Below are 21,516 nucleotides of genomic sequence, written 5' to 3' on the forward strand. Positions count from 1 at the left end.
TCTAGGCAAAGGAGGAAGCTCTTCCTTCACCCCTTAGCAAAGGAGTATTCTGATGTGACAAACGAAGTGAGGACATGATGGACAAGCTAGTGCAAAGGCTTTCTCCTTCTTGCTTGCATCTAGGCAATCTACTATTAGAAAATGGACATATTGTTGCTATAGATAGTAGGTTTCACTTTAGCAACAACATGATACCTTACCATTTACATCACACTAGGGTTGTCTTGGGTAAATCATAACTTCTTTGTCTAAATTCTTTTCTTGCCCTTAGCTTTGCAAACCTTATATAACTTAGCCAAACCACTTAAATTTTATCTTTGTTCTCATCACCCTGTATCTTACGTAGAGCCAACCGATCATTCACAATTGATCAATTAAATGGTTTCAACCCGGTCCTTTATTTGATAATAACGATCCTAATGTTTCACAATCCTTGAGGTTAGTTATATAATTATAACTAGATATACATACAACGTGATGGACTTCTCACATAACTTAATAAAATTATGTATTGTAGACTATGAGAGGAGCTATGTTTTATTGAGATCATGGATTTTGTCAAGTTCATGCTCAAATTTTTATTTTTATTTAGCAATATATGTGTGTTATTTTACTTTAGTTAGGGTCTTGATATTGGTTATGTTAAAAGGCATAATGTATGCTTTATAAACACATCAAGGAGTATATTTGTGAAGGAGATCACCATTTAATTATGTGTTCATGCGTGTTTTAAAACAAAGGCTTTTCCATTATAGAATGTAAGAAAGTCCTCTTTATTACATTTTTCTCTACTTATTTCCTTTTGATGCATTTGTGATACTTCAATTTGCATTCTCTTGAACTGACTTACTTTGTATAAGGGGCTTTAAGGCTAGGATAGACTAATGGGGTTGGATGATCTTAGGAGAAAACCTATTCCATATCAAGATTTACTAGAACTAAGATTTAAGTATGCTTACTAGACTCAAGGTTGGTTACACTTCATGTTCTTGGCTACTTGCTAGACCATGTGTATTCTTGTTGGTGGGGTGGGGTAAGGTTTTACATGCCCTACTAATTATACATCTTTGCTTGCTAGACATGACATAAAACAATTTGGGAAACTCACTTTTCTCCAATCCATCTCTCAACATTCTTAGTAAGATCATGAGTTGGGTTAACTCAATCAATATCATATCTCACATTATAGATTTAGGTAGGGTTCAAAACAATACCATGTGTTAGTGAGAGGGTCCATTTGCATAGGATGTAGGAGTAAATCTTGGCTATCTGATCTCCCACCTATATGGCAGGGCATGTTTTGTGTGTGCCTTAGGGAGTGTACAAATCAAGTGGAAACCTCCCTTTTCACGAAGAATCCCAAAAAGGGGGAGATCTTGCGCCCATTCCTCATGGATGGGAAGACTTCCTTGTTCATTTTAGTGCAACCTGATGCATAAACCCCCTATTCCTGTATATGACATGGCCTCAAAAAACCTTTTTTTTTCAAGGAGGTTCGTTTCTTTAATCGCCCTGGGTGGGGGAGAGTTACGAATTCACGCTCTCCCTGTAGAGGAGGAACGACAAGCGTGTTACTTAACTCCCCAAGAGCCCACCCCTAACAAACCAAATTTGCAATCTTGTAAATCTCTTCTACAAGGCACGTGTTCCTACATCAGGGGACTTGGAAGGGTGCCCGCATATACATGCCCATCACGATGGTGATGATGATGTGCTTTTTTCTTTGGTCCACCAAGAAAAAGGACCGCAGCTGGCTCACCTTATATGCTTGTATTGTTGTCTGCTACTGCTCTCGTTTGTTGTTGCATCAACAACGCAACGCGCTTTTCTCCACATTCCTGTTGTGCCCTCCTCCCTCTAATCTAATCGGCCCTGCTTCAAGCATTCTCTGGCTGCACGATTGCCCGGATCGACGATCGCGATTCGTTTCCCTCTCGCAGCAGCAGGATGGATCGCCATCGCCCTTGAATCGCGTGTAGACTTCCCCTGATGCGCCCTTCTGAGAAATCTTGGAATGCGGGCTCGTCTTAAGCCGATCTGCACAGCAGAAGGAAGCATTGATTGAGATCCAAACACGCCATTCGCAGATCATTGCCACGGTCATCGAATGTGAGGCAGCCCCCATTTAAGCTCTGATTTCTTTGAACGCCATTCATCTTTGAAACCACAGAACCATGGCTGAGAGCTTCGAGGTCCCGTCTGCCATGGATTGTCGTCCATCCCTCGTTACATTCTCGTGAGAATGGATTCTTCTACAGAAGAAGAGGAGGAAGAGTTTTTCGAGAGCTTGGAAGACATTGCTTCATCTTCAGATGCAGAGAGCGGAGGGGAAGAAAAGCATCACCTAAATGTACCGCAAGGTGCCGTAGCCAGTGCTTTCAATCCCTCCCATCTTCCGTTTTCGAGATATGAAATATGGAAGAGCAGTCTGAGCAGCATTTTGGAGAGGAGACAGCGTTTGCTTACCCAGATGGGGTTGAAGGTGGAGCGAGAGGATCCTGAGAGCACGGTGGTTTTGTTTGACACTGCAATACCTGCAGGAAGCTCCTTAGCTGTATCTTCATCCATTTCAAAGACTGAAAATGTGGAACCAAAACATGGAAATGCAGACAATGGCGATCTAGGGGTTTCTAACAGAAAAGATGCACATGAAGGGCAGACGGCAGGGCTTGCCAGTGCTGGTTGGACAATGGTCAGGTCCAGGTCAGATGATACGTTCTCTAGATTACAGGATAGTAATGGGATGGAGGATTCTGCTCATCGGCTGGTTAAGTCTGGCACTACTTCTCCTGTGTTGCATCATAGAGGTCATGAGAGGCTAGGAGACAGCAGTGGTGCTGTTTTGAGGACAGGTTTTGGTGGTCAGGGTCATCTGTCCTCCAAACCTCCGCTTGGAGGAAAGAAAGTAAATGGGAACAGTGCCTCTACTTCAGCAGGTGTCTCCTCCTCAGAAGGATTGGTAGCCCAGAGGTCACAATCTTACTGGAGCAAGTTTGGAAGGTTCAGGGTTACGGATAAGAATGGTAACTCTTTGTTTGATTCCAGAGGTTCAGATGGGATTTTTTTCGACAGCACACCAGAAATATTGTTGAAGGATGACAGACTGTCCAGGGGGAGCAATAAAGATGCTGAGAATACCGAGGATAGAGAGGTTTTGTGCAGAATAAAAGATCTGGACAGTGGCAAGGAATTTGTTGTGAATGAGGTTGGGAAAGATGGTATGTGGAACAAACTTAAAGAGCTCGACACTGGTAGGGAGATAACTTTGGAAGAATTTGAAACCTCCTTGGGGCTTTCCCCTATTGTACAAGAAGTCATGAGGAGGGAGAGAGCAGCAGATGTCACATATGTGACAGACATCCAGGGGGATGCTGGATCTGGTACTCAAAAGAAAAAAAGAGGTTGGCTTAAAGCGATCAAAGGAGTGGTAAGAGGTTCCCGAGAGAGAGTGAACCACAGCCATCATGGAAGTGGCAGTGATGACAAAGAGGCTTCAACAGAAAAGTCTGGAAGGAGGTCTGGTTCCACTACTGATGATAGTCAGGATGCTCCACCAACAGCAAGGCCTGTCAAAGTGCATGCCCACAAGAAGGCGGCAAAGGAGTTTACTGACTTACACCTGAGGCAAGAGATTAAAGCGCATCAAGGTGCCATCTGGACAATGAAATTCAGTCTTGATGGTTCTTATCTTGCCACTGCTGGACAAGATAGGGTGGTAAGGGTGTGGGAAGTTTTTGAGCATAATGGTAGAGTGAGAGATTCTCCTGACACTTCAGACTCAGGGAGGAAAAGTGCCACATCTCGGCTCCCCAAATTATTTATGCTTTCTGAGACTGCAAAATGTGCATTCAGAGGACATACAGAAGATATATTGGACTTATCTTGGTCACTTTCTCAGGTGACACATCTTTATCCACTCACGTTGTTTGATATAATTATGCATCCAGTTTTTAAACTTTGCATCACTCAGTTTAATAATGCTATTAGCTTGTTTCTATGGCTTGGTTATGGATGCAAAAGCTCTGGTCTTTGGCTGTACCAAATATTATTACTTGCTCCTAGATATCCTGTAGGCTGTGCAGCACTTAGTGGTCTTTGTGGGCTCATATCATCCCAGATATTTGCTTCAATGGAAAATCAACGCTTACTGACCTTTGTGGACTTGCGTCTGTATGTTTACTGGCCTTCGTCTATTCATATGTACCCCTATCCCACCGCTCACGGGTCTCATATCATTCCAGATGTTGCTTCAAAGGAAGTGCAATATTTACTAGCCTTTGTGGGCTTGTGTCCATAGAAAACAAACAACACCACCCGACCACCCCCCCCTCCCCCCCAAAAAAAAAACACCGCAGCCGCCGTGTGCCAACAATGCACCCACCTGTCCTCCTTCCTGCTCTCCGTCATCTCTCCCCCATCCCTTGATCATCTCATTTGCATGATTTCGTGGTAGGCTTTTAAATGCAGGAGAGTGTTAGTTTTGAGCTGGCTATTTTGAGCCAGACTGTGTGCTGCATTCAATAGCTTGCAACTGTTCTTCAACCTGGTGAGCTTTGATCTTACTTCCAGCATGACCCAGCTCGAGCTATGATCCTATCAACTATCTTCATAGTGCTCTTCTATTTGGCTTTCTGTCCAATGCTTTCGAGCAGTCGGTGGCTCTTTTAATTGCCCATCCTTGTGTGTCCATTTACACTTGTAAAAGGTTTCCCTGTTTTTTTTTGTGTTCCTAATTACCTATGGCCATTCCTAGGAAGTTTTGAGCACTTTTGATACAAATATTGCGTTTGAAGCAATGGCTCTTATGCCTAGTACAACAGATCTCATTTGAGCTTTGCAAGAGCATACGCAACTTCTAGATGCATTGTTTGGATAGATGACCAATTGCTGTTTTGAGTATAGTGTATTCATGAGCTTTGCACAACATCTTCTGTTTGTAGGAGGGTCTATGGATGTACTTTTTTTGCAGGAACACAAATTGGATAGATCTCAGTGTGGCAAAACTGGTAAGATGCTTTCTAGCCACACCTTCTGGCCCTTGGCAGTTGGGACTAGAGGGGGTGTTTGCATTTCAGTGGCAGCATTTGTTATACCTCATGTTATTGGGCACGGTGTTATCATCCCTGCTAGAGCGCAGTGGATCTTGAGCAACCTTCTGACAAGAAGGGTGGACGTGAAGGGGGTTTACACCCTTTGGAGCGAATCTCATGGGAGAGGTTCACGCTTTCTTTTTTTGGCAGGGATTGCTGGACTGAGGATGACTTTCAGAGAAGGCCAAACTCCTTATCTTTCTCTTGGCATAACCGCAGAAGCGGGGATGAGAGCATCTTTGCACGTTTGGACAGGTTTTGGACGATTGGTCCTTGGACAGAGGAGGCACCATTGCTATTATGCCTGGTACCACCAAATCCGATCATTGCCCTGTCGTTTTGTGTCTCAGGGAGCTTGGGGCTCCCTCGACCTCTCCCAGTGTCCGTATCCCTGACTCTCTTTATCTAGATACTGACATCTCCCTTGAGATCAGAGAGATGGAGATCTTGTGACGGTCCTGATCCTTGTCATAATATTGCGCTGGCTCTTGAGAGGACGAGCCATCATTATCATAGCATTGTCTTGTCCAAGAAGAAGGAGGCTCTGGACAAGGAGAGAGCTATTAGGTATAGGATTGCTGCTCTTCAGAGGGAACATGAAAAGCATTCACATGCGTCTTGGATTACAGACCTCTTGACCACAGTTAGAGCAGAGCTGCAGTTGGCCATGGACAGGAGGGTTGAGTTCGCGTTTCATGTGAATGAGGCTTTTTGGACTCAGATGGGTGGTAGATCCAACAAAGATTTTTTCTCAGCACACATGTCTTCCCATGCAGGGATTCTGTGAGGTACTTGAAGGATTCACAGGGTGAGGTTTAGATTGAGCCTGACAAGGTGAGGGGTATTGCTTTAGATTTTTATCGGTCTTTGTTGACTGCAGAGGTGTCCTCTCCTCAGAGAGATGTGGTGGTGTCTCCATCTCTAGAGGCTAATAAAACCACGGAAGCATTTTCCGAAATCATTGAGTCAGTCAAGGACCGTTTGACCAAAGCACAGGAAGCATATAGTAGAATAAGTCTAGACGAGATGTCTACTTCAGGAAGGGGATTGGGTCTATCTGTGTATCATGAAACAAAGATTGAAACAAGTGGGCAAACGTTGTCCCAACCTTTCATTCCGTAGTTTTGGCCCTTTTTCAATAGTTAAGAAGTTAAGTGATGTCTATGAAGTTAAAGTTGCCTACCAGTTGGACAATGCATGATGTTTTCCATGTTTCTTGGCTAAAACCATATGTTGGTCCAGAAGTGTTTGATGTTTCAGATGAACAGCAGCCAAACGTGGTAGATGAAGGAGACGTCATTGAGTCCGAGCAGATCCTTCTTCATCGTTGGAAGCATGGTTCCGGTCGACGGATACGTCAGTTCTATACGATATTCTGAGATCGAGGTACCCACGAAGCCGTATGGCTAGACGAGGAGTTCTTTCAAGAGTACTCCCAGTTGTTGGCGGACTACTTGGAAGCCATGAACATGCCGCCAAGCTAAGCAGGAGGGAATGTCACATGCACTCTGCACTGTAGTGCATGGTGACAAACTGGCTCATCATTAGCAGTGCAACATTTGTACAGTATTAGTTCCATTCAGGATGATATTTGTCGTACGCCGTGACCCCATTGTATATCCTCAGTCGAGGATAAGCCAGGCACGAGCTATGTAGGTCATTCTCAGCCATAGTCAGTCAGTCAGTCAGTCTAAGTCCCTTAACCCACTTAAAGAGACGCATTCATGCATATACACTCAGTAGAAACCTTAGGGCTTGCATGAGAAAGCATCCTGCATATTGCACATCATTCATGCATAACATCTAGACCATTGCAGGAACCTCAGATAGCATCCAGGATTTATCTAGGATTTTTCTGGTAATTTTCCCAGCATTTTTAGCATTTTATACATCATTGAGACATTTTATTTGGACATGTGCAGTCGGCCAGCTCTGTAGCCAGCCGACTGGCACATCTTGTCCATATAGATAGAGGCTTGGCATAATCATTTAGTCATTCATCATATTCAGCAAGAGAGCCATCAAGCGCTTACCATCCTCAGCCCCAGGAGCATAGGCGATTGCAGTTTCAGCCATCTCTCTTTAGCGTTTGTCTCCTACAGCCTTAGGCGCCTCAAACGCATGAGCATTCAGCCATCTACATTAGTAAAACGCAGCAGTTCAGCATTCAGCCTTCAGTCCATCTTGCGTTTTCTGCATCCATACAGTTTTCAGCATTCATTCATTCATTGTTTTGCTCCAGCCGCTTGGTGAAGGTAAAACGTAGCATTCTCATTCATTTACAACATTCATATACAGTTTAGAACAGTCCCAAACAGCCCCTCTCTCAACCCTAGCTGTGCATCCCTCCCTCGTACCACTGGGAAGAGTGCATAGGCTCGAGATTGGACATCTTTGGTACTTCTACAGCAGTGCACAGTTCAGCCCAACACTTGGTCGTCAGAGGTCTTGCGTTTGGCTTATCGTCAGTCACACCGTCAATCTCTTTAAAGATAATAAAGCAAATACTATCTCGGTAACGGGATAGGGGGCCCTTCAGTGGGTAATTCGGGACCCCATAGGGTGTACAATTCTCATCTCTCTCTCTCATATCTCTCTAAAGTTTGAAGTATTAAAGTGGATTGCTAAACTCACGAAACTCAGGATACAGAAGACGGTGTGAGCATTTGTGTGACAGGATCCTCCAATACGAAGACTTCCGCTGCATATTACAAGATCGTTGAAAACACAAACCCGATTGCAAACCCTAACGCACATATGCTAACGCAAACCTAATTGCAGAACACCCTAACACTTACAAGCTAGTGTGACTAGCCTAACGCACATGAAATTCATGAGAATGACCTAGTGCACATAGGCTGACCTGAAGCACACATGTTCATGCATATCTAGCCCTAGATGATGTGCACAATCTGATACCAATGTAACATGCTAACTATATGGAAGTGTAATTAATGATAGTTCAAGCTAAGCTACAAAGATCAATGCTAATTACGTGTGCAATGATGATAAAGAGAAGTAGATTGAAGTAGAAGACAAAGACTTTTACTGGATATTATCAAAACATGATGTATATACAATGATTGTTCATATCTGAAATAGAAATACACTTGAATGATGTGTGTGAACTTCTATGCATGCTAATGACTAAATTGACTGCTCCTCTGTGTGTTGCAAACTGGTGTCTCGGGGGCCGGGACTGCCTTTTGTGTCAGAGTCACACAACAGCATCACGCACACCACCCTAGGGCATTGAGCAACGTTGGTGGCTGGGCTCCCATCTCCCAGCCGTTGCTCCCTCCAAAAACCCATCTGGAGGAGATATATATGACAAGGTGCCACCACACCCTATATATGGCTCTTTGACTTCCCATGCTCTCGCATATGGGATAATCCACCACAACTTCTAGTCATGCAATAACCCGAACCACAACTTCCAGTCATGCGATAACCCGAGAGTAGCTATGCGAATTGCCACCTCCAACATTTTGTTGATCCAGAACGGAGGGTCACTGTCCAATTGCTGATTACTGAATCATGACCCTTGACCTCCTTTATATAGGGATTTGATGGCAGGTCGTGTGCTGTTCGACCAACCTTTTTAAGGCCCTAAAATATCATAAAAAATGTCATAAAAAATGGTCATATTATGCCCAAAAAATGTCTCAACCATTGGTGTATGTCACGGGCACTCTTAGGCGTCTATTGGGCTGGCAAAACCACTACAGTCTGCCTCTAAACTTACCCTTTAGGCGGTTGCAAGTAAGATGCATGTCCACGTGACATTGAATTAAGGTGTGCAGGTGACATTCTTTTGGGTGGCTCCCCCAAAAATCTTATAGAAAATGTTTAGAATGGTTTTCTATTTTAAATCTACAAAAGTAGTCCAACTTGTATTAATTTGCTTCCCTTGCCTTAATTTGTGTTTTTGGCAATGTAGCATTTACACTTTCCCACCTTATGCACAACCTTTTTTACTCCTTTACAAATTGGGGCTCACAACATGGGCTGGTTTCTCTACCAAACCCTAAGTAGTAGCCTAGCATGACACATGCGTCTATCTTTCGTTATTACGGATGCTGTATTCAATTCCTACTCTCTGTTCATAAGCCTGCCACAAAGGAAGCTGTTGATCTTACTTCAATAATGTACGTGGAACTTTCATTTTGCAAGAGAGTTTACACTGATTATGAGAAGAGTTATGTCTTAATACTAATTATACCTGTTAATCACCCCCACCCCACCAGATTTGGAGTCCAAGTAAGGTGCAGAGCAGTGAGGCTTGTGTTGGCAGTCATACCAGCCAGCCTGGAAAGGGTGCCCAGGCCAGATGCAGCCCTGGCAGACAGGTGTAAACGCAGGACCAGCCAGGAAGGTGAAATAGTTCAGACAGACCTAGTTGGGCAGCTCCCACTCAAGTCGAAGTGAATCAACTTGAGGATACCCTGAGCAGGATGAGTAGCATGCTGTGGGAATGGTGTATGATGCTGCTTACCCATTTGACAGGGCTAGAACATGTCCACGGGTGATTGGAAGGCAAGGAAAGAATTTGCTTGGAAATCTGGGATCTGTTGCAACATGGCCCGGGAGCAGATAGTTGGGCTGGGAACAGATAGTTGATCATCTCTTAGGAATATATTATTTTGGTTGTACATATACTTCATTGTAACTATTCATTGTTAATACAAGTATTAGGTTAGGATTACTTGTGTGATTTATTTGCAGCTCCAGTTGTACAGTTCTCTCTGTTGGCATTTCACAGCACTAGTAGTTTTGCATCTGCAAAGATAATTGCCCATACGGTTGGCCCAATGAGGCTGTTGTATCACCAACCTGCTAGAATGGGGATGACAGTTGGGTTTTCAACTGTTAATGGGTCCTTCAGTCCTTTCCAGAAAGTCTGGTTTTTCTCTGGCATGATCTCATGTAAGCCTACCCTTGTTTAACAAAAGGATTGTTATTGTGTCATGGAAAGTGTTTTTGGAAATCTTGCACAGTTTGTGGCTGATATGGGGACTATGTTTACGTTCTAGTGTGTTTGTTTATGTTGTAGCTACCATTTTTTTTTTCTTTTTTGGGGGGGGGGGGGGGTTGTAAAATTCAAATAACAAGATTGTGGGGTGAATCTGCATTTGAGATATTGATTGGGTGGCTTGTGCAATGTTGTAACAGTCTCTACTCTCGTCTTCTATGGATAAAACAGTGCGGCTTTGGAATGTTTCAAGCGGAGACTGCTTAAAGATTTTCACACACAATGATTATGGTAAGGTGAAGGAAGTTTGGAGCTATTGTGATGATTTGCCTTTTGACTTGTATATGTCATTTGATATGATAGAAGCACTTGGTTGTGGGTGAAGACTAAATGTGCACATTGTTTTTTTCGGCTGAGGGTAGTAACATGCATTCAGTTTCACCCTTTGGACGATGGACACTTCATCAGTGGATCATTGGATGGTAAAGTGCGCATTTGGAGCATACAAGAACCACAAGTAGTTGATTGGGTTGACCTGCGGGAGATGGTGACTGCAGCTTGCTATACACCTAATGGACAGGTGTGTGTGTGTGTGTGTGTGTGTGTTATTGCATGCATGCCCGTGCCCGCGTGCACACATGCATGCGAACTTGCAATGGTTTTTTTCAAGAATAGTTGAATCATTGTACTACATAAAGCTTGTTGATGTTTGATTCTGAGCAGGGAGCAGTTGTAGGCTCATATAAGGGGACTTGCCGTTTCTACAAAACATCAGGTACCCGTTGTGTCTTGTGTGTCACTGCATTCAAGATAGACTGCTACTGTTTAGCTTCTTCCTGTGAAGTGATGTGTTGGTGCTGCACATATTGGCCAACAGGAAGCACCTATAGCTGTTCTGCTTAAACTGCATGTTCTGCCACAATGAAAGTAATCTTGGACTATATCTCTTTGATTTATTGAGTCTTGAGACCATGCACACAGCCTACAGAGGGTATTAAAAAGTACACTGTTGTCTGCAAAACCCCTGTAACCACCTTCAGTTGAGCTATTTTACATGCATCCTCTGCTGTCCTTCCTGCAGCTGTGCACCTCATCCTCACTCTTTGTTAGAGCCTGAATGAGCGGCTGCAAACCGCGGAGGGTTGGGGTTAATGTGCTCTTCTGTATCGAGTTGCTGAAAAGCTGAATGGTCCAGCGGTGAAGGGGAAACAGGTGAGGTGGGTTATGCATCGCCTCGGATGTTTTTTGCCTCTAGGGGACCACAAGGTTACTTTGAGGCAGGGGGGTGATTTTTTGGTTTAGGGAGAGAGGGGGGTGGATTTTCTGCCTGACAGGGGAGTCACTTTCTATGCATGGGGATCCTGATCACGTTGGGTTGACAATAGAAAAAGCAATTTGTTTTTTAGTTACTGTTGTATAGAGATACCATCTCTTCCCTTCTTGTGCATCTCTATAGACATATTCAAGTGTGTTCTTTTCTTAGCAGGAAACAAGTTGCAACTTGACACGACTTTCGAAGTGCGAAGCAATAAAAACAGGCGGTCTCAGGGAAAAAAGATTACAGGATTCCAGGTGTTCATCTCTTACCCGTTTTTTACTCCAGGTTGGAGGTCTTGGTTGTGCTGCATGTAACAAGCAGGCTATCAGAAGTGTGGGGCTTCTAATGAGGTTGCCAGTTGGTATGCAATGGCCTTTTAATACGAGGATTGTTATCTTCTGACAGTTCATTCCTGGGGACAAGGAAAAAGTCTTGATTACATCAAGTGATTCAAGGATCCGTGTGTACAATGGCACTGAAATCAGCTCCAAATATAAAGGTACATTTCTTTTTCTAAAACCTTTTAAAGGTTTTACCTTCCTGTAGCCCTAGTGCTATGGTTTGCATGTTTTGTATTTTCCAATTTTCTTGGTGTTTGAAGATGTTTCCGTTCTCTACAAGCGATGAAACTTCTCAGCCTGCTGATGCATTTCATCTTTTTGCTCCTTGTCATATTCATCCATCAACCACCCTTAGTGTTCTTGGAGATCCCTGTGTCCTTCCAAGTCCAAGACAAGCTTGACCTGGGTGGCCTTTTGGTAATGTTTTTTCACCACTGTTTCGGCGAGGTTTTGGCTGCTGCTAGGCTAGGTTGTTCTTTGCTGCCTTCACTTCCATCTTTGCATCTTCCTTCTTCTTTTGATAGTGGTTTCAAACCTTTCATGTATCCACTTGGATATGGTGCATCTATTCATCTGTGCTTTGTGTTGCTGTGCCAGCTTATGCTTTTTTTTTTTGTCGACACATGATATCGCAGCGTCTTTCAGTAATGTGATCGACTGTGTTTGCATGACGTATCTTCTGGACACCATTACAAGTAGATGGAAAAAAAATGAAGTCAATGGGAGTACTTCAAGCAAGCTTTTGAATTCGTGACACAGATTGGGTTAAGAGCTAGTGTGCAAATCAAGGAAGATTAATGCGGTCAGACTTGTGCTCTGCCTTGTATATTCACTTGGTCCCAATTTTCTTGCATTTCTTTCGATAATGCACACAATGTAAAGTGTGGTTCCTGGTAGTGAGTCATACGCTGCTTGCATGGCCTCCATCCATTGCAGACTCTCCTGCACCTGAGCAAGAGAAGTGGCCTCACAAACCTTCATCACTGTGGACATAGTTGACTAGGTTCTCCCAAGCCGCTTTTTGCTTCTTTATTCTTTTGGATTGAAGAACGTATTTGTATGTGTTAAGGGGGGCTTGTGCATTGAGTAAATCTACACATGGATGGTTTTATGATTTATCTTAACACGGAGGCACAAGAAAAGAATCCCACAGATAAAAGAGACATTGAAGAAAGAGTTTGAGATAACATGTCTTTAACTTATCTAGGGATTGAGGTTTGGTAGGAGATAGACCAGGTTTGTATCTTCTAGCAAGGTAAATGGAATGTAAAAGTGTGTGTCAGTTGGGACTCCGACGGATGTGGATTAGGAATTGGTAGTGGAGGACTCTTCACTATTGGTGGGTGAGATATTGTGTAGGAATTCTCATCTCTCTGTCAAAACTTGGTCAGACATTGTCATTTTGGGCTTGTAAAGCCCAAAAAGGCATACCTCTATTTGGATCAAGCAACTCTCAGTGCCACGCTCTTATTCTTATGCATGCTCAAGTGTGCGCCTTTGATGTACATGAGCAGTGGATTGATTGACGAACAAACACGTGAGGAACCAATTACGATTGGAAAGGTTCATATAATGAAATGGATTCATCAGGTTAATACTAAAGTCCTCGCACAATCCTGTGGGCCCTATCTTGCATACATGCTCTTCCCATTGCTTTCTCTGGTCATGACCACAACACTCAAGAACCTGAACTGATAGCTGATTGAAAACCGTCTCACCATTAGAGGACTCTCCAACGTTGCTCAGTGGACTTTTTATCATCCCGTGGCTTGACAAAAAGTTCCGGACAATGCCCTCTAAAATTCTCATATGGACTTCTTATCAGGGTTTGAATGAAAGTGATGACCTGGCCGAACATTTAAGCAATATTGGGTCTTTCACTCAACAATTCTCCAGCCTCGGGGTTATTGTTGAAGATGATGACAAAACTGCCATGCTCCTCAAGAGCATACAAAAGGTATCATGATTTTTCCAAATCCTAAATGTTCTCCGGTTAGCCAAAGATACATCTTATGAAGACATAGTAGTAATGCTCATGAAGACAACAGAAGACTCAAGGAGCAGAGTGACAGCAGCATTGATCTTGACAGAGCTATGCTAAGCAAATGGAAAGACAAAAAAGGAAGCAAGATGAAGTGTCAATGATACTACATAAGACTTGGGCACAAGGAATCTCAATGCTTCAAGAAGATGGAACAGGAATAGGAGAAGCATCATGCACACTTGGCAATTGAAGAAAATGAAGAAGAAGAATAGGTGGAGCATGAGATAGCAGCCACTGCAGGGGTACATGGTCTCTATTTAATTAGAAATACTATGATTGGGCTTTCTAAACATGTATGTGCGGGTCAAGGGTTCTCTGCTCGGATTGTCCCCCAAAATGAGATGTAGTAATCTTTTGTGTGTAATTTTGCTTTTAAAAGGTCCTTGATCATATAAATGGCTTCATTCGCATGCCATTTCCTCAGCCTACAAGCAGTCAAGAGAAGTGATGTGTGCCTAGAGTCTCTGGCCCTTGTGTCATGTGCACCCATGCATTGTGGTACACGGTGACAAATTGGCTCGTCAACAGTGCAAGAATCATGTACAGAAGTAGTACCTTCTAGGATATATTTATCGTATGCCGTGACCCCTTTGTGAGCCCTAGTCCGGGACATGTCAGGCACGAGCTACGTAGGTCAGTCTCCCAGCTATAGAGGGTAGTGTCAGGTCAATCCTCTTAACCCACTGTGGAGAATTCAGCAAGTATTCATCATTCAGATGCATGTAGATGTCAGCCATAACAATTGATACATTAGAAGCATGTAGTCGCATTTCATGTAGAAGGGGGCCAGCCCCAAGGCAGCCCTAACTTGGGCAATGCCTTGCAAGGGGTACTTAGTACCCCTAGCCACCCTTTAAGGCTACGCAGCAGGCCTAATGGTCTGTACAAGTAGTCCGGGACATGTCAGGCACGAGCTACGTAGGTCAGTCTCCCAGCTATAGAGGGTAGTGTCAGGTCAATCCTCTTAACCCACTGTGGAGAATTCAGCAAGTATTCATCATTCAGATGCATGTAGATGTCAGCCATAACAATTGATACATTAGAAGCATGTAGTCGCATTTCATGTAGAAGGGGGCCAGCCCCAAGGCAGCCCTAACTTGGGCAATGCCTTGCAAGGGGTACTTAGTACCCCTAGCCACCCTTTAAGGCTACGCAGCAGGCCTAATGGTCTGTACAAGTAGTCGGCCAAGTCATTATAGACTTGGGTCCCAGTCGGCCAGGTCTGGTAGCCAACTGACCAGCTAACCAGCAGCCAGCCGACCAGCCCAGGCAGCTGACAGCACTATGTGCTAGTTGTGGGCATTTATTGCTGGCCGACAGGTTGTAGGGTCAGCCGACTGAGCTTCCTGAAACATATAAAAGGGCAAGTCCAGTTCAGTCCAAAAATCATCAGTCACAAATCAGAGATCAACATCAGAAATCAAGCTTGTATGCCTAGGCTCTTGCCTGTGCATACCTACAGCCATACTTGTGCTCTTAGCATAAGGCAAAGAAGCTCAATCTCTTCAGGAGTATTCAGCACACCTACCCTTAGTCTCGGGTCGGTGTATTTCTCTCGAAGATAGCTTCACAGTCACCTAAAGCTTATGCACAGTTCTGCCCAGCGTTTGGTCCAATTGTCCTTGCGTTTGGCAATCAGCCAGTCAATTTTTCCGCTCAGTCTTGTGGACACCCAGAAGAAGAAATAAAGCAAATACTCTTGCTTGCAGGGGGGCCCTTCAGTGGGTAATTTGGGACCCCATCTGGTGTCGTCTCTACTACATCTCTTTTAGATTCATGCATGTTGTTTTAAAGAATTGCTAAAAACTCACTAAACTCAGGTTTAAAGAAAGGCTTCGTTGTTTCACACGGTCCTAGCTCGGCACATGCTACACCTTGAGCAGACAATCAACATTCAGCACTTTATTGCTCTACATTCCCAAGGCCTCCGTGTCACGTGAAGAAGATCTTCAACATTCAGCCCACCATATGTGCATCCCTTAGTTCTGGGTTTGCATAGTGGTTATTGACGAGTATTCAAAGGAGCTTGGACATCATATGATTAGCTTGCGTTCGGTCTACTTCGTCCGTGCGTTGGGCAGTCCTCAATCATCTTTCATACTCATTGTGCAAAGTTCTCCAAAGAAATATAAGCAAATACTCTTGCTTGCATGGGGGGGGGGTGTAGTGGGTAATTGGGCCCCAGTACTATGTTGACTCCATCTTCTCTTTCTCTTCTCTTCTCTCTCCAAGTTAAGTGGATTGCATAAACTCACAGGTTTAAAGAAGGCTTTGTTTCGCGCTACGACCATCAACCTATTGCATGCTACAATGTGTGTGACTTTGTCAAAGATAAGGCTCTAAGCCTACAAAAAGGCATGGTTGTCACAAAGGTCCTCATTGCTTCTGTTTTCTACTGTTCATGTGTGGCATATGGAGCTTGACATGACATACATGTATGGCTTGTGGAGCCTGACATGGTGTGTTTGTATGGCATTTGGAGTCTAACATGACAGTACATGTATGGCTCATGGTGCTTGACATGATGTGATCTTCCGGGACTAGCTATCCTGTGGATTATCTGAACTTATGTTTTGGGAAGATTTCGGCTCAGCACGGTTTCGATGAAACCAGACAGGACAATCCATGAACATGAGGATCATTACTTGTGCACTGCATACTGATGTATGTTTGAATTTCTTTGACTTTGTGTGCTGTTTTTGATGTGTGGACTGCTTGGATTTATGGTATGTGATAGTCCACTGGGCTCCAGACTACCTGGCCAGTACCTGGAATACTCAGTAGACACGAATGATCCATGAAGATGTACCATCAAGAACAAGGACATTGGTCAAAGAAAAGGCATTGAGATGTTGCTAGATGAGCAAATGACACCACAGATATGGGAAAAGACCAAATGCACAAGCTCACCAGATGGGGCTAGTACCTTGCAACATATGGATGTACTTGATGTACCTTGAAACATATGGATGTGCATGATGTACTTGGAACATATGGATATACTTGGAAGATATGGATGTGATTGGAACACTTGCACTCTGCAATTGAGGACAACTGCGATATAAGAGGGAGGGAATGTAACTATTTGGCCCTCCTAGCTCTATTTCACATGATGAAACCTATGCCTAGACACTAGATAGGTGGAAGAAGACATGGGGATAGGGTCCATAAGGTTTGATTAAGAAAAAGCACCATTTTTGGTCAAAAAGCAAGAAAAAGCAAAAAGTCAAATAGAGTTGACAGCAAGCCAAGGGCATCATTGGAAAGAGGAGACTGAGCCGGACCAAAAAGCTAAAAGGTGCTTCCTCAAAAAGCAGCTCTAGGATCAAAAAGGAAGGCCCTGAAGTTAGAAAAGCAAAGAACTTTGACAAAAGTGAGTAATATTTTATTATAAAGTGAGTAATATTTTATTATAAAGTGGAAAGCAAAGGGAAAAAGACAAAAGAAAAAGCTTGGTTACGCTTTTGGCAAAAAGCAGAGCCCTCTTCAAGTATAAAAAGGCTTGAATCTCTCTTGTAGCATCATGAAGGAGATAGTGGAGTGTATGTGTGCATTATGATCATGGAGAGCTTCTTCTTCGCCATCAACACCTTCTCCAACTTGCTTTTCAGATGTACGGTTAGCCCTAGACTTGTATGGGCATATGCATGGGCGATATGGATGCGTGTACGGAGCTGTATAGCCAGAAATTTCAAAAACCCTAAAATTGCTCCAAAAACCCTAAACTGCTTTTTGGAGGTTTTTATCGCTCGAAAACCATTCAAACAGGTTTTATATTAGTTTTCTTGTGAGAAAGAGCTTTTCCATGGTTTTCTTTATGGACAAGGCTATGGGAGTTGTGGAGATTACTCATGGGATGAGCGAGTGTTTCTTGGACTTGGGACATAAGAGCTTGGACATGGAGAACTTGGGCATAGAGCTTGGACATGGAACATGAAGCTTGGACAGCTAGCTTGGGCATGAAGCTTGGACATGAACGTGAAACTTGGCTATGGGACTTGGACTTGGACTTGGATCTGGACTTGAACTTGGATTTGGACTTGGACTTGGACTTGGATCTGGACTTGGACTTGGACTTGGACTTGGATTTGGATTCATTGGACTTAGATTCATTGGATTTGGATTTGGATATTAGATTTGGTACTAGCCCGGTGAGAGATACTCCTGAGTCATCCCCATGGTGTGCTCGGCATCAGAGATCTCGTGCCTCGACATCGACATCGACATCGACTTGGATATCCTACATCGGCATATCTGTTTGTTTTGTATTCATTGATTGTATTGATCTTGGCTAACGTGCCCGTGGACCGCTGAATGTGGTGTGCTGTGCAAGATCCCTATTCCCTCCTCTCTCTCCCCTTTCTCTCTATATCTCTATCTCTTGGACACGTGGTTGAGTTTGTCACGGCACGCCCCGCTGGGCTTACACTGGCTGACTGGTCGGTGGACTAGGGCTTACAAAATGCGGAGTGCACATCATGAACTTGGAATTTGCACATTGCTCTTGCTGAACTTGTTGATGGAGTTGCACTCTTTCTAATCGGTACTCCTAGGAAAACACCCCCCTGTCGAAGTGCTGCATGGAAATCGAATTTGCGGAGGAGGTAGGCAAGTGCCAACTCCCTTGGCTTCTTATCCACTTCCCGTGCCAAGGACTCAAAAGTTACATCTACCATTCAATAAGCCTTCCTAGCTTCAATGGCACTTTGCACATGGGGATCTTCATGCAAAAATTTTAACTCTTGCTCTTGTGCCTGCAAAAGTTTTCTCATATGTTCCATTTCAGCCCTCATTGCATCAAGCTCTTGTTCAAGCATGACTATCTTTCCTGGAGACAGTTGACCCTTTGATTCACTATCATTAACTCTTTCAAGGGGCTTGTGCCTTCCTCGCAGAGTATCAGAACCACGAGAGGCACTAGATGGACCCCTCGAATTTGGCACTTCCAAAGGGTTGCCTTGGCTGTCCATTGTGTTTAAGTGCGCTAAAAGTGGGGTGTCCAGTACACAGGTTCGTTTTCCCACTAGGAAGAGGGAAACAACCGTGCTCTGATACCCAATGAAATTGATCCCGTCAAGTGGGAAGAGACTTCGTTGGACAACCACATGCGTAATAGCACAACTTTAAAACCACAATTTGAAATGGACAACTTAATACAACTTGAAATTGAAATGAAATGAAATAAATAGATGGACACCAGCACTGGGGCCGGAACGGGCCGACCCCCCCCTCAATATATGATATATTTATTGGGAGTATTTAACAAATACAATGCTCCATGGGTTCCAAGAACCAGATGATGTCCATGTACATATGAATACAGTACCAAACAAATATGCTCGAAGTAGATACTCGAAGCAGAAAGACCACTAGTGTGGTCCAATCTCTACGGTCCTGTGCTTTCATTGGACTCCGCGGAGAGCGCCCAACTGGTGTTCCAGGACCACGCACAAACAGGCGCTCCCGTACTAACGCCTGGCTCCGGGATCTGCTTGTCTTGCTTGTGGGTATCCATTTCTGTCCATCTACCTGAACGCAACTTGACCATGCTCCACTGGCAAACAACACTTCTTGCAAGAGAGTACTATTTGGCAGTATATAACATGCTCGGATATCAATGGCAGAGAGTCTGGCAGAAGCAATTCAATTAACTACTTACCTAAATAGGAAAAGGACAAATAGACATAAGGTTTAATTGATTATACACACAAAATATGCAGTATCCTTCCTTTTTTTTTTGTTCCATTTCCTGCTCTTGCGGATATATGCTTAACTAATGGTGAAGATTAAGCTGCAAATCTGCAAATTCTATGGTCACCTCACTATGCCCTTGTGCATCTCACCAAGCCAGAACCTGAGTGTTTTCATTGGAGTCCATTGTCTGGATTGTGTTGCTTGTGCAGAGGGCACCAGTGTGGTTGCTGTTTTTGGGCTGTGGGCTGCTGAAGAGCGTCAGAGGGCAGTGTCACACCCCTGGTGCTTCCTGCTCATCCTGCAGCCATAGTTAGTGCCCTCTGCCACACTTTTATCCCGTGCAAAACCCTGATATAATCTCACAAACACTGAACAATCCTGTCCTTGCAATCGAGGCTCACAATGGTCTTTTTGCCCTGTTCTACCCATGTCTACCCTGTACCTGTATTCATAAAACCATGCACATGCATGATGCATCTGAGGACTTGCATGTGGCAACAGACTTCATGTTACCGACCTCTGTGTGTGTGTGTGTGAGAGAGAGAGAGAGAGAGTTACCTTTTTATTTATGCTGCAGGTTTTCGGAACACAAAAAGCCATATTTCAGCATCTGTCAGCTCGAATGGGAGGTACATAACCTGTGCAAGTGAGGATTCTCGTGTTTGCATCTGGAACTATAATGATTCAAAATTTGAGTGCCCAGGTCAACAAAAAAGAATGGAAAGAATGTCAGGATCCTATGAAGATTTCTCTGCTAGACATGTTTTAGTGGCGATACCCTGGCCCGGGATGAGTTTTCAGCCTACACAATCAAACACTGGAGAACCAAAGCTTTCTCAGAAGACAGTCTCTTCGTCGGCTCATAAGAAAGAAGGCAGCATTTTGAAGACTACACCAGCCTCTGGTGGCTACTCACCAGTGAGTGTATCAAGCAGTCGTTCAGATCTTGAGCTTGTTCTTGCTTGCGAGGCATCATCTTTTCATGGAAAGTCAGTATCTGTTGGCAAATCAATCTCATCAGCAAAAGAGAAATCAATCTCAACATCTAAAGAGAGCACAAGGGAACCTGTGGGTTTGGGATTGAGGGATGTCTTCAGGATGAATTCGGCTCCCTCAGATCTTCAAGATGCTGGATATGCATCTTGTAATGAAGAAGCCTCAAGCCTCATGTCTCCTATGTTAGATTCTTACTTGGAAGATTGCTGTGGGAGCTCAATATTTTCGAATTGTGTGGCAACTCAACATATTAAAAACAACGGATTTTTCTCTGACAGCAAAGGGTCTGCAACTTGGCCTGAGGAGAAGCTTCCTTCCCTGCAGCAAAACTCAACAAGGAATGCAGTTGACTCCAATGCAAACCCCATGAAAATTGATGACGTGTTAGAAGGGGAGGGCGACAACGGCAAAGACATAACTGCCATGGCATCAGCATGGGGTATGGTCATAGTAACTGCTGGATTGGAAGGAGAAATCAGAACATTCCAAAATTATAGCTTGCCTATTCGATTATGATGTTCTTCTGGCTTATAAGAGGGAGTTATAGTCTAGAATCTCCAAATCTGTAAAGAGTCTTCTGTTTGGCCATTGCGGGTGGCCTCTTTACTTGTAATTCTTTCATCCACTGGGCTATAAAGGCTCTTAGAGTGGATTATCAATCAAGAATCAATTAGAGTTCTCAGTGTCAATCCTTTGTGAAATGCGTTGCAAATGAGCTCTATAATGTATGCAACAAATGTAATGCAGCTTTTGGCAGCCCAAGGTTTCAGAGCACAGAGAGTGTGCCATCATTTCATATCATGGGATCCTTTCAGCAGTGAGCTTTGTAGCTCTTTGCAACTCATAGTTTTTTGTGTTGTTTTGTTTTTTGTTTTTTTCGTGGATGGATTGGTTGGATATTTAATTTCACATAAATGCATGATAATCTAGACAACCCTGAGGCTCTCTCAGCATCAAGGCAGTCTAAACAAAACGAGTTAGATTTAAAGCATGGAGTCTTCAAAGACAGTGTAGGCTACTCCTACAACACACAAGCATATCTATTTTGTGCTTGCTTTGAA

The 21,516-nt window shown here is 43.7% G+C and overlaps 1 protein-coding gene across 1 annotated transcript; it reads left to right on the forward strand.

Moving 5' to 3' along the window:
* Nucleotides 1-1,764: 1,764 nt before the first annotated feature.
* LOC147609582 (uncharacterized) lies at nt 1,765-21,144 on the forward strand. The gene is made up of 7 exons (XM_086788022.1): nt 1,765-3,898; nt 10,263-10,353; nt 10,485-10,642; nt 10,786-10,837; nt 11,549-11,634; nt 11,786-11,879; nt 20,037-21,144. The coding sequence occupies exons 1-7, from the start codon at nt 2,243-2,245 to the stop codon at nt 20,969-20,971; spliced, it is 3,072 nt and encodes a 1,023-aa protein (XP_086644148.1). The 5' UTR covers nt 1,765-2,242; the 3' UTR covers nt 20,972-21,144.
* Nucleotides 21,145-21,516: the final 372 nt, after the last annotated feature.

The sequence above is a fragment of the Cibotium barometz genome, chromosome 51 (assembly GCF_041138505.1).
Source record: "Cibotium barometz isolate CiBa-2024 chromosome 51, ASM4113850v1, whole genome shotgun sequence".
Classification (NCBI taxonomy): domain Eukaryota; kingdom Viridiplantae; phylum Streptophyta; class Polypodiopsida; order Cyatheales; family Cibotiaceae; genus Cibotium; species Cibotium barometz.